The sequence below is a fragment of the Cyrtonyx montezumae genome, unplaced genomic scaffold (genome assembly GCF_038088225.1).
Source record: "Cyrtonyx montezumae isolate F1298 unplaced genomic scaffold, pur_monq_1.0 scaffold_2, whole genome shotgun sequence".
NCBI classification, from domain to species: domain Eukaryota; kingdom Metazoa; phylum Chordata; class Aves; order Galliformes; family Odontophoridae; genus Cyrtonyx; species Cyrtonyx montezumae.
In genome coordinates, this window is record NW_027071936.1 from 32,465,350 (window position 1) to 32,478,660 (window position 13,311).

General features: G+C 36.0%; 1 protein-coding gene across 10 annotated transcripts in view; it reads right to left on the reverse strand.

The window, feature by feature from the left end:
* The window catches only part of BLTP1 (bridge-like lipid transfer protein family member 1), a 106,249-nt gene that overhangs the window by 53,833 nt on the left and 39,105 nt on the right, over positions 1-13,311 (reverse strand). For 9 of the 10 annotated variants that reach the window (XM_065736813.1, XM_065736814.1, XM_065736818.1 and 6 more), the window contains exons 22-34: positions 12,359-12,535; positions 9,953-10,081; positions 9,212-9,331; positions 7,159-7,436; positions 6,757-7,007; positions 6,049-6,307; positions 4,786-5,629; positions 3,890-3,960; positions 2,946-3,119; positions 2,475-2,595; positions 1,736-1,882; positions 1,284-1,411; positions 626-828 (exon numbers count right to left, since the gene is read on the reverse strand). In XM_065736813.1, coding sequence (XP_065592885.1) covers positions 626-828; positions 1,284-1,411; positions 1,736-1,882; positions 2,475-2,595; positions 2,946-3,119; positions 3,890-3,960; positions 4,786-5,629; positions 6,049-6,307; positions 6,757-7,007; positions 7,159-7,436; positions 9,212-9,331; positions 9,953-10,081; positions 12,359-12,535 — 2,902 coding nt within the window. The remainder of the gene's footprint in view (positions 1-625; positions 829-1,283; positions 1,412-1,735; positions 1,883-2,474; positions 2,596-2,945; positions 3,120-3,889; positions 3,961-4,785; positions 5,630-6,048; positions 6,308-6,756; positions 7,008-7,158; positions 7,437-9,211; positions 9,332-9,952; positions 10,082-12,358; positions 12,536-13,311) is intronic. The other variant, XM_065736816.1, reaches the window with a different exon arrangement.

The window sequence follows — 13,311 nt, forward strand, 5'->3', positions numbered from 1 at the left end:
TCCTAGAGATTCTTTCATGGGAAGAAGTAAAACGAGCTGACAAACTAACTTCTTCCAGAGGTGATAGCAACTGAACTGATTTCATAATCGCTTGAAGGAATTTAATGCAAACAAGAATGAACACAGTCAGGTACATCTCATGTTCCATTTTATAGATACTATAGTTAAAAATCTATCACTTGTCAAGCTGAAATTGCCAGTACAGAATACACATTAGAAATATCTTGAAAGTGCTAGAAAGTATTAAGGAAGCTGATAAGCATAATTAATTCCCAGTACCAGGTGACAAAAAAAGGGCAGCTAAAAAGAAAAGCAAGAGAGTCTAGGCTTTAAATTTTACCAGCACATTTCCACCTTTACCATGCAACCACACAAACTGCTTAGAAATCTATCTTCATAGCTTTCACTCTGCCTATATTGAAAATTAGCATATCAGTAAAACAACTGAATACAAGTCAGAGTAATCATCCCAAAATTCTTGTTAGACTACCTGCCAAAATTGCTAGGTTCAAGTATCTTTTCATTTGCATAGATAAAAAGTGAAAGTAAGTCAAACTATCACTACTTGCCTCTATTAAAAATGCTATTTCAACCATTAAAAAAATAAAAAATTAACAATGTTTACCTGTTGTATCAAGGCCTCTAAGCTGTCCATGAACACGATGAATGTTCAATTTAGCAGCAATTTCTTTTCCTTTTTCTGCTCCAGCATTGGATCTCAGCGAGCCAGAAGACTGGGGCTGCATTTTACTGGCTTGGATGTAACGATCAAACGTGACAGAATTCCTCCCAGTCTCTGCATTGTTTGAAGACTCCTCAACTATACCCCTTTGAATATAGAGGAGAAAAGACTATAAAGCAAACCTCTGACAGATGTGGTTCATTGGATTATTTTTGTTTTAAAATGTAAGTCACATTGGCACAGCAACATTAACAATTCTTTGTAAGGTCGTGAGGTAACTACACTTTAATAAAAAACTGATTTTATTCTGTATGACATAAGTGGAAAAAGTTAAAACTTAAGTTCCAAAATGATTACAGAGGGGTTCTCAAAGTGGGGTTTCTCTCAAAGTGGGATTTCTCAAAGGGGTTCTCACTTCTCAAAGAGACTGCAGATTTAATTACATGTTAATTTATAATTTACAGAAGACACATTTTCTTGTTTAACTCATCCATGACATATTTTTCAAATACTTATTTCAGAACTGGAAGCTACATTTCAAATAAACTGGCGTCACTGTCCATTGATTAAAAAGCAATAAAAAGTTTCATTTTATTCTTACCTATTCATACGAACTTGTGTAGCAATTCGATCAAAGCACAAAGCTACTAATGAAACATGAGTCACAGTTTTGCCAGAAGAAACCCCTGGGGATTCATCAACAGATGCTTGTAGTAAACAGAGGTTCACCTAAGCAGAAAATTTCCCCAAAGAGTAAACAAATTTAGAAAAACATATTATATTAGCTATACATCACAAACTTCTGATACAATCTTCTTTTATAAGCAAGATAAGTGGTCTTATATTTCTGAGTAAAATGAAGCTTTTAAAGATAAAAGACATCACTGATGTTTTTATACACCTACATAAGAATAAGCATCTCCAAAACAGTCAATTCATTAGTTACTTATCAAAAATAAATAGTTTCACTTAAGCTTTCCAGTCAGGGACTCAAAAATAAAAGTGGTTTATGAGGTATACATCTACTAAACAAGATCAATGAAAAGTTCTTACCTTTGGTATGGTAACGTTGGCCTGAAGGCCTTTAATTGTCACATTATCTTGCTTAAGTGACAGATTGGTCTGTGCTGGTCCCTGGTTTGTTGTTCCTGTAGTAGTAGCATCTATTTTTGTTCCTCTAATATCCTGCTTGGATGATAACTTGGAAGGGAAAAAGGGTTTTACCACTTAATTTATTCTCAATCAAAGTCAAAGCTCCTATTCTAAAGACCATCACTGTAGCTTAAATAAAAACTTAATCATTATGTCAGACAGAAAGAATTCTTAACTTTGTAAATACATGCAACTATTTTCAAGCTAAATAAGTAAGTTTTCTGATGAACTGCAAGGGAAAGCAGACTTTCACAGCTTTATGTTAACTTCCTTCTCACGAAAACTCCATTCCTGACTTTTCTAAATAATCAACTACGTATTATGTTCACATCAGCAATGCATAGGAATTTCAGCTATACTTATTTGTAAGAGAACATTATCTTAGGTAAATTATCATTGCTATTGACTAGATTTTCCAAAGGGAAAAAAACTTCAGTCCCAGAAGAGAATTTTCTAGTCATTGAACAACTGTGTGTAACAACTGACTATGAAAATGAACAAGATAAAATGTATTTCAAATTAATGTAAAAATTAGGTCCTGTACCTCAAAACACTGAATTCAATTTAATATTTTCTAAGTGAAATAAAGAAAGCAGTATTCTTTCAAAGCTCTGGATAATTTTCTCATTCCCTTCCTTACATTTTCTGAGAAGCTTGTTTTGCTGTTCTGTACAGCATCTCGAAGAACTTTGCAATGAAGATCATCAACAATGGCTGCTGGATGTCGAGAGCTAGCACAGTGCACCATTGCTTCTATATACCTGCGACAGGGAACAAGCCCACAGAAGATACTGAAACTTCCACTTTCACATAACACACCATCTTCAACACTTAATTAATATTGCAAAGAGAAAAACTAAGTAGTGGAAGACAGAAAGTACACTTCCCAGGTCAGCATAACATTCTTCTGGCTTTTTTTTTTTTTTACAGGAAACGCAGAATAATATTTAATATGCACTAGGAAATGCCACATCACCACCCATGTGTTATTCAATTCTTTTACCCAATCCTTTGCTCATCTCAACAACTTCAACTTATTGGCAATATTTAAAATAAAGACAATATTTAAGAATAATCAACTAACACTGGAATAGCAAAAAAACCAAATTACCTGTCCAGTGCCTCTGCTACAAGAGGAGTCAAAACTACATCTACAGTTCCTTTTACTTCTACTATTGCTGTTGTCCTTGTCTGGAAGACTGGATGATCCAATGTCCATTCTTCTGTTATAGTTTCATCATCAGTATTTTCTGCAGACTTCTTATCCAAAGGGGTATAAGGTGTACTAAACAAGTCAAATACATATTATTTATCTAGATATGCAAAAAATACCAAGATGAACATCAGTAAACACCTGTCTATTGTATCATTTTTAAATACTTTAAGAGAATTCCAACTACTAAAACATCAGTCTTAGATGGTAGAGACAACTAAAGCAAGGGAAGAGCCTACAGGCATTAGTACAGTCAACTGCTTCATGTGATAAATAATGAAACTATTCATAATAAAGAAGTGTGAGATTAGAGTCACCTGCTAGAAAAAATTCCTTCTCAGGAACAGTGTTTAACCAGATGTTCAGCTTGCAAAAATTCTCCTCAGGCAATCTTAGTATTGTTTTAATACTCAATAAAGTGCATATAATAAGAGGTTTATTTTCCTGCACAGCTCAGAAAGGACACAAACAACATTCCATGGCAGTTCTTACCAAGATTCAAGTTGTGCTTTTGATGATCTTACCAAGACTCAAGTTATGCAATTGATAACTGCTATAAGCATTTCCCAAAATTACCTAAGTAAATTGTAACTCGTAGTCATGAAAATAATGCAAATGAAACCATCCGATGATTTCATTTTGACCCAAACCAAATGTCTTGTAATAATACACTCTGCTCTAAAACAGATCTGTACTGAAACCACTGCTTCAAATCAAATTTTGAAAGGCCAAGAAAGAGCCAAAGAGTTTAGCAAATATCAGGCAAATCCAACTATCAACAACAAAAAAAAAAACCAAAAAAACCCAATACATGCTAATAATGTTATGCAGTTTCAACTTACTTAGATGTTGATCCTGTAAGCTGCATGCCTCTATCCAGTAACGAATTAGCTGTGAGACCCTGCTTAACAATCTAAGAGAAAAGTACAAAAAATATATTATATTCCTTTTGTATATGAAAAAATACCCAAGAAGTCTTCAAATTATGACTTATTAGGTTTTTCGAAAAGAATCCCTTACACACACATTCTCCAAAATAATGTGAACAGAATTATTTGGTTTCATTTCCTAAATTATTTGAGATATTAGATTACAAAATTCTTGAAAATATTTAACTGAAAAGAACGATTTTAAATAGTCATCTATTAAAGGTTTGCATGAAGAGATAAAGCTTTTTTTACAGAGTGATAACAAGATTGATTTCTGGATCTCAGGCACCTATCAAGTCATTTCCATTATGTTTCATGTATTTCATCTCAGCTCCTCCCTTGAACATGTTTACTCATATTACAGCTACCACTGGAGAAAACAAGAAATAACAAACATTTACAGAAATAATATTATAAATCCACATATTTCAACTTTACACTGAAGTATTGACCATCTACCATATATTTTATTAGTACTGAATGTACTACTGCTAAAATTCTGTGTAATACATATTTTAAACAAAACCCGTGTAAATATCCTTCAGCTGCATATCATTCAAGAGGTACCATTTTGAATATAATAATACTCAGAACATATCCTACCCACACAATTCTAATACCAGTGCTTTCTTCAACACAGTATTGCAGTCATACAGCCTAAAAATTGAAGTCAGAAATCCAAGGTATTCCTTGCCTAAAAGCCAAGTTCCAAGAGTATTATGACTTTACACAATATGAGTATTAAAAAATTCAAACTTGTTTTGAATTCTTACTCCTTTCTCTCCTGTTCCTTCCCTTATCTTCCATACCTTAAAAGTAGGGATAGAAAGTTGCTCAAAAGATGATGAACTTTCTTCACTTGTTGGCGTGTCGAGGTCTAAAGGGCGATGTAACGAGGACTTTGAAGTTCTTTTGTTAGTTGGATGCTTCACTGACCAATTGATCACCTGGAACTGTGTAAGATAGTTTTGGTAACATGCCATTACAGGCTGTTGGGAAGTTATCTGTTCACTTTCTACAGTCTTCTCAGATTCCATGACATAAATGTTCTCAATATGCTCATCCTCTCCTCCCAGAGCTGAAACAAATGAAGTCTGTGAAGGATGAGTCTTAATTGGCAACGTTTTAACATCCTGATTAATTTCCCCATGGACAGAACTTGTTAAGGGTCCTTCCACGCTGTGATAAATAGACCCTCTGCTGTACTCTATTTTCTGAGCTTGCTTTTTTCTCTTCTTTCTCCCTGGATAAGTTCCTGGACCTTCATCACTGCTAATTGGCTCAAACTCTTCTGCTGCAGAAAAATAAGCTTCGCTATCAGCCATTGACATACTGGAATCCATCGAGCGATACTGGTGAAATGAATTTGAATCTGCAGATGGAGTATAAGGAAAAGAACCAAAGCTCCTCCTCTGCTTTGGGGAGTCCAACACATTCTCATCACTGCGAGACACATCACTACTGAACTGCACGCCAACTGGAACAGGCTGCTTGTCTCCATAGAACGCTGCTGTGAGGCTCTTGGTGCTGCCCAGCCTGGTGGAACACACAGATGCTTGTCGTTTCAGGGGAGACCTCATGGGAGACTGACCAACAGGCCTCTCCTGGCTGCTAGGGGATGCAGGGCTTCCCTCTGCACCTTCAGCTGCAACACTGGAAAATACATAAAGCAAAATAAATAAAAAAAATAAAGGCTTCCATTGCTTATTTTATCCTTAATACTTCTTTTTACACTAGAAGAGCTGTCAAACGTTTCTGTGATTTTCTGCTAGCATGGCAATTATTTTCCTAACACTGATCGCATATAAATTCTGCCACTTGTTAGTCTACTTGTTTACATATAGAGGAGATAAGTTGCTGGTAATGGTAAGTGTTGTCACACATGCTGCAGTTTCTACCCAGATCAGGCATTTTTCCCCTAGCAGTGATCCAAACTTGCATTCAGACTAGGAAGCATATTTTGGCAGTGCCATTAGAAGTAGCCATTACTGAATACACTGCAAAACATAAGGTGTATAAGGTTCTGTACTGAAGAGTTGAATATTCCTTCAGCCAGGACAAATGCTACTAACCTTCCATGACCATCCTCTCTTTTTGTACCAGACAAGAACTCCTTCTGTCCCAAGTGATCCTCAGCAGCTGAAGATGGGCTGTCCTTCTCACCTGCAAGCAATGGGAGGGCAGCACTGGAACTGCTTGTTTCTTCTGAAGATGATGAGGAACTATGGGAACGCAGTGGCACTTGGAGGCTTAGATGTTGTGCCTTTCTTTCTATTTCTATACCTATTGATCTACAATCCCAATCTTTTCTTTTTACACCATTTGTTTTACCTAGGATCAGAAACAAGAAAGAAAACCTGAACATTCGACACCATTACACAACTACGGTGGTCTCTTCCTTGCTTACTGAAAGCTTTACTAAAAAGCTTTACTAAAAAGCCCTCATTTTGAAAATGCATACACATACTAGCATGCTTCCTAATAATGTAAAATCATGGCAGCAAAACAAATTCTTTTAATAGACTGCTTTCTAGACAAGAAAAATAGATTTAAGTCTGAAAGTTTCTTTTTACTCACAAATGAGATGCATATTAATATAAAAATTCAGCATATGAAAATTCACTCATTATCATCAAGCTATTGTCTTCTCACCACCACAGAACCCCCTGCACAAGAACTAACAATAACCAGAATCAGAAAGAGCATGAATACCAATGTTAAGTTAGGAAATGATACTTTTGGCCAAAACAGAATAAAGTTACAGCATAATGCATTCTCACCATCTAAAATTTTAGGAATCTCTTTAGTAATTATCCATTCTCCTGGCTGCAGTAATGACTGACCATAAAACATATCAGATTCTGCACTTGTACTTGAGAAAGCAGAGCTGCTTGAAGGTGTCAGTTCCTCAAGTTTGAAAAAGTCCAGTCCAGTTAACGTGCCACCAAAGAATCGGCAACCACCAAGGCAGCCACACTTATTCTTGCTCCTCTTATTCTTCAAATTGTCATCAGGCCACAAAAACCACAGTCTACACAAGGGCAAGAAGGAAAGAAAAAAAAAAAAAGAAAACAGAAACACAATCACATCATAGATAGTACATTTTAAATTAGTTAAGACAAGATAAAAAGATATACAATAAAATAAATTCAAATGCATCTCCTTCAAATTGCATCTCTCACCTTTTAGTACGGTTATCATGCATCTCCAAGAAATGTCTCTGCACTTCATGTTTAGAAGGATGATCAGCAGCTAAAGCAATGTCAGCAGTGATGAGCCCCAGGTTGACAGATCCAGCTTCCAGCCAATACGCCCTCCTCAGTATTGGCTGAAGACCAGTTCTGCAGTTGTTCACTTGCTCAACATACTGTCTCAGCTGAAAATCTTGAATAGCAGCGCTTACACCTTCTCCAACAGACTGGTTGTGGAGGTTGCAGTTTGCAATACGTATAGTACCCATCTGAAAACGTAAGTAAAAACATCGACTCTGAATACTTACAACTGAAACAAGGAAGAAGTGGCCTTAATCCAAATAATATAAAAGCTATCAAATTCCAGGAAGGCCTCAGTAAACTACTGTCTCAAAAAAATAAAAAACAAGAAATTTGAAACTTGATGTTGCTGTACGTACTTAGATTAAAAGACTGCCCTCATACTTCCAGTACAAAGCTGCTAACTTGCAGAATATAGACATTTAAAGCCACAACTAGTAAATACTTCAGTGAGAGATTCATGTTAAATATCGCAAAATTCAAACCAGAAGATGCTCTTAAGCCCTTGAGCCTTAACTCTGACCCATATGAATTGTGTTGTAATAGCCTCTTATGATCTCAATCTATTGCTATAGCTCCAGTAGTTTGCTGATTCAAAGAAGAGTCTACCCATCTTCTGTATCTGCTCTTCCTTCATCTTCACACTCAGCTATGGAAAGTAGTCACCTCACAACCAGCCTACCTGCCCATACACAGCCAATCCTCTCCCACACTACTGAACCCCAATAAAACTGGATTTAGCCCCGTCACATATGCTTAGTCTTAAAACAATCCCAAAGGTGGATGAAGTTTCCTGCACAGCTTCAGAAGTCTCCAAAAGGTCTCCATGAAATACTCAAAACATTCCAACTACATATTCAAACTTCTCAAAGGGTAAGTAAGGAAAGCTGCAAAAGAATCCAGTCATGCAACAGCAACTCACAGGGTTAAATTTTGACTTCTAATCTTTGTCACAAACCATAAAGAAGCACTTAGAAATCCTTTTTTAAATATGAATGGAATGCATTAGTGATATAATTCTCTATAGTGGTTCAGGTTATTAAGCTGCCTTTGAAAATACTGCCATTCATATTCATGCCTGCAAACACAGTGAATATTTGTGCTGATGCATTATAATATTAAGACTCAAAAGATTTTATAGATGCAAATGCTTTTTTTTTTAACTGCCACAAGATATCCAGCCATTCCAATGAAAAAATATCACACCTCAGATCACACAAAATGTCTAAAATAATTGCCACTTTCCTTCAGTTAGATTCTTGCTAATAATGTGAAGCTGTCCCCAAAACATTAAACATTGAGTCTAATTTGAAAACTATATTTATTAACAGACAGCACAACCTTTAGTCACTTATATCAGTATAATGCTCTTCTCCTATAGTGTACTATTAAACCATCTCTTAACTTTCATTTTGCCATAGTTTTCTCTTGTATACAATTAGAGAGAATATTATCTTTTCTCTGCATATTCTTCTTTGAACAGTGACACTATGCAGTATTTTAGATTCAGTTAGGTAGCAACACTAGTATTTCTCCCATCTCTGTCAGTGATCTTAATCCAGACATCTGTTTCACATACCATGACTGAGTTATCATGCAGCAAGTTGTATACAACCCTTCTCAGTCATTTCCAATCGCTGAGTTACTAACTTATAGAAAAAGTTTTTAATAACCCAGGTGTAGACAATAGCTTTCGTAGTACCCAGAATTATTTTAATTATGCCAATCTTGCAGCTTACATTTTTAATTTTGCTAGACCACTTTCTAAGATCACTAATGCAAGTGTTAAATACCAACCAAACTGACCTACTTCTCACTCAGCCCAACCATTTTAACACCAACCTCTTATTACTTAGTTCCACTACAGAGAGCAGGCCATAAAAATAGGCAACTATTATATAAAAAAATGCAAAGACTTCTATTGACAAATATTTTAATTGCAGTTACAAGTAATGCATTTTACCTTTATATTGGTGGCACAGCCATGTTCTACCACATACAGATCTGCACCATCCATGGCTAAGCGTGTCATTGTGTACTTTAAGTCATCAGATGTTGGACATGGCCCAGGGACACAGTTCATCTAAGGAAAAAAAAAAACAAAAAACCAACACATCATAAACAACATCACAAAAAATGGCAACTATATGTTATAATGGGGAGGAGGTCAAGAGATGAAATTCACAAATTATGCCTTATAAGTCACAAGACTTTTTAGGTCTTTAAGTGACTGCCCATACGGATTCCAAGTGATAAACAGCAAAACCAGAATGGACGATAACACCAGTTTGCTTGGGCCACAACAGCAAGAGCCCCATTCTAAAAAAGATCCATGGAAGCCCTGTGAAGTCCATCATCATAGTACTGTTTCAACAGCAGAGAGTAATGGGATGGCAAAGTGCCAGGAGCCTGATGGGAAGTCTGATCTTTGTCTCTTATGGGAAATTGAAGTATGCCATGTGTCTCTGAACTATCACTGTATAGGTAAGAAAATATGCATGACTCTTCTTGATATTGTCTCTCAAAATAATTAATGTAGCACAAAAACATGGTGTAAATCCCCAGGAAAATTCAAATAGAATAGCTTTATCAAAGGGCACAGGCAATCTGAGTACATACTCCATATGTTTTGATGACTTTAAGGTAGGGTTTAAAAAGTTTCAAAAAACCTGTACAAATATATTGAGTAATTAAGACGGATTACCTTAGAGTCACAAAAACGACGGTCAATTCCATGCTGGCATATTACTACAGATTTTGGTCTTTCCAGTTCAAACTCACGGCACACTACATGAAACACAAAGGTCTGCCCCCATTCCAGAAGACCTGCAAGCTGTAAGCAAATAACATGTTATTTAATAGTATGTATGCAAAATTCAACAGATTACTGAAGTAACTAAAAGTTGGAAGGTTAGAAGTAAAACAGAAGACCTCACCATATTATTCCAGCTTCATTACTTTGTTTAAACACAGACTACTGCCTGTTCCTCAAAATTATTTATCGTGTGCTACAAGAAGCAATTTTCTGTAGCTCTTCATGTATAACACTGTGACATGAAACTAAACAACCCCTAAATTATGTCTTATTCTAAGGTAACAGCTTTACGCTTACGGTTAGCCAAGCACTTCATTGTAAAGATGGAAATCATCTTAATTTTCCTCAAAAAACCCAAAACAAAACAAAACTTGTACATACCCTGGTATCATTTATAATTTAAATGTCATACCTCCTTGTATATAAGTAACAAAGTTACATTTAGAAAGCATAGAAGGAAATTGGCTGAACAGAATACTACTGAATCTCACTGGACCTAGTAATTAGCCAACTGTTGATTTAAATCTTTTATATAGTTAGCTTTTTCATAAAGGAAATGAATCATGACTGTCTAGCTCTATTATGAGAGGGAAATGGGTTTTCTTTGGCTAATCAAAGGAAAGGGGACTTTAAATCAGGAGAAATTTAATTGGAATTTAATATAGCTATGACTGTCCTCCACAGGATCTCTCTTCCTCCCTTTAGTTGTATACCTTCACGAAGTCTCACAATACATCACACTCTGGAAGGAAAAAGCCAATGACCCTCAAACAGCAAATTCAAGTTCTGCTTCACATCAATGCTGACAACAAATAAAGCAAAATTAAAATCCTCTATTCAGTTGAGAGTTTCAATACGAAGAAAACTATGAAGTTATATCAGACATTTAGAAATGATCCTTAAAGCTTAGAATACTTTGAATCAACTAGGTTTCAACTTGAAACAACTACTGCTGGATTAAATACTATAGCTAATCTAAATCAGCAATACCACTTTGGGAAATATCTCTACAAAAGCCTACGTATGCAGAATGAAAAATCTATCTGGAGCCTACTCCATAAACATGCTGTAATTGCTTGTAAGCCTTGTTTTTATTTTAGACGCTTAAATAAGTGTTTAAGCCCTGAAAATAACGTCAACTTTTAAAAGAATACGAGGGTGCAGAAGTGTATTAAAAAATAATCAAACTACAAAATAAAATGTATGTATTTTTCTCATGTTTCACAACACAGTGACAAAGGAACCTTTTCTAAAGGCCTCATAGCCTATACCAGAAATATATCTAAAAATCGTTTGCCTAATGCATGCTCAAAGTCACTATTATATAATGGAAAAACAAAGGCAGCATAAATGGCAGAACTAAAAGGACTGATCACTGTGAAAACAATCTTTGAGCGGGACCAAGCATTAAAAGCTATGCAGCTGCCAGCCACTCTGTTGGAGAGGTCTGCTAACTTTACTTCCCCACAAACCATTTCAATTGTCTCCTACTCTAAAACTTGGCTTTGTCAATAGCTTTCTATGAAATGCTAGAACTTTATCTGCAAGGTAAATTCTTGCCAGTTGCTGAACCTGATATCCTCCTTCCTGATAGCATTCCTGCAAGCAAATACCTGTGTACCAAAATTAACCTTACATGTGAAGGACAACAAACTGCTTTTCTGATTGTAATCACAAATGAGCACTTGATTTGTTCTTCCCAGAGAATTAGCCAGTAGGAGTAATGAACTTGCATCTCTGGAATTCAGCGTAATAAAACAAAAGTGACTTCAGAGGAAATCAAAGACAATTTCACTAAGAATCCATTACTCAAATTTTTTTAATAAAGTTTTTCTTTTTTGTCTTTGTTACATTGCTTACTTTATGGCTGAAAGGGTTCCAAAACACCAGATGTTTTTACAGAGAAGCTTTATTTATGCTACAATTAAACCACTTTAAGTACAAGCAGTTCCTACGGTTGATTTTCTAGTCATTATTCAGGTGTAATATTAACATACATAGACATAACATCAATTTACATGTATTGTCAACAGTATTCACTGCTATTTGCTCATAATTGGTTACTGTCACCCTTTTAAATGCTCATTTAACACCAGACACCCTGTTATATAACTAGGTGAATATCAGATTCAGCTCAGTTGGCACCTCCTATTTTTTTTACGGAAATAGTTAGATTTCCAACCTGTAAATGTTATTTTAAGGCTGAGATCATATGTTTTCTAAAGTTCACGCTATACCAACGTTACAAGAAGGAAGGAAGTTAATTCTTCATAGCAAACAGTTTCTAGATGATACCTGTGGTGCTGTAACTTTGGCAGTAAGACTTCCAGCCTGTACATCTATTAGCCATGCATATTCTAAAGTATCACTCCCAAGAGGCAAACCTTCAGCAGAAAACATCGCATGGGCACGCAACTGCAGACCTGACAGACTAATATGGCCCTCTCGAAGGACTTCATCTGCTGCAGGCCTCTGTCAAGGACAAGGTAACAGTTAAGTAAATTCCTGGTACCTGCAAAGACTGTATAATTAGAAAGTGCAAAAAGAAAAAAATGAGAATGAAAAAGCATTGTCAGATATTTCATGTATGCTCGTCTTCACCTCTTAAATCCTGATGAATTCTATACAAGTAGCCAGTCCCAACATTACACATGCAACAACATACACGCAAATCTTATGTAGGGAAGGAAACCTTACCTTTTAACCACTAGCAACCAACATCATCTACCTTTCCTAGGGGATTTTCACTCTGTGACATCACTGGGAACATCTCTTAAATCATACTGCAGTACAATACAAAGAATGGAAGCGTTTCTAAAATACATAAACTGTTCAAATCTTCCTTTGCAATATTTTTAAAAACCTGCCTTCTGGCACATTTATCATCGAAAGCAATAGAAATACCCCACGCAGAAGTCTTACTAGGAACCAGCTGGGGAATGAGGAGAAGTCAAAGGGAAAACAGCAAAGACAGCAGTCTGCAGGAAAGAACATCTGTAAATGGAAGGACTGCAGAAGTGTCTTGCAGTGTCACCTAAATACCCAAACCCAAGGCAGGAGTAGGAATAAAACACAAGGAAATCAGCTGCAAGCTGAGACCTGTCATAGCCAAGATTGGTGCAATGTGCTGTACTGGCTGCTAGACAGCAGCACTGCAAGCAGCTTCATTCCCTGTTCTCCTTTGCAACTAGGAACTATTTTTGCTTTCACTTGATTAAAATCATTCTGGCTTTTATATTCAATATGTC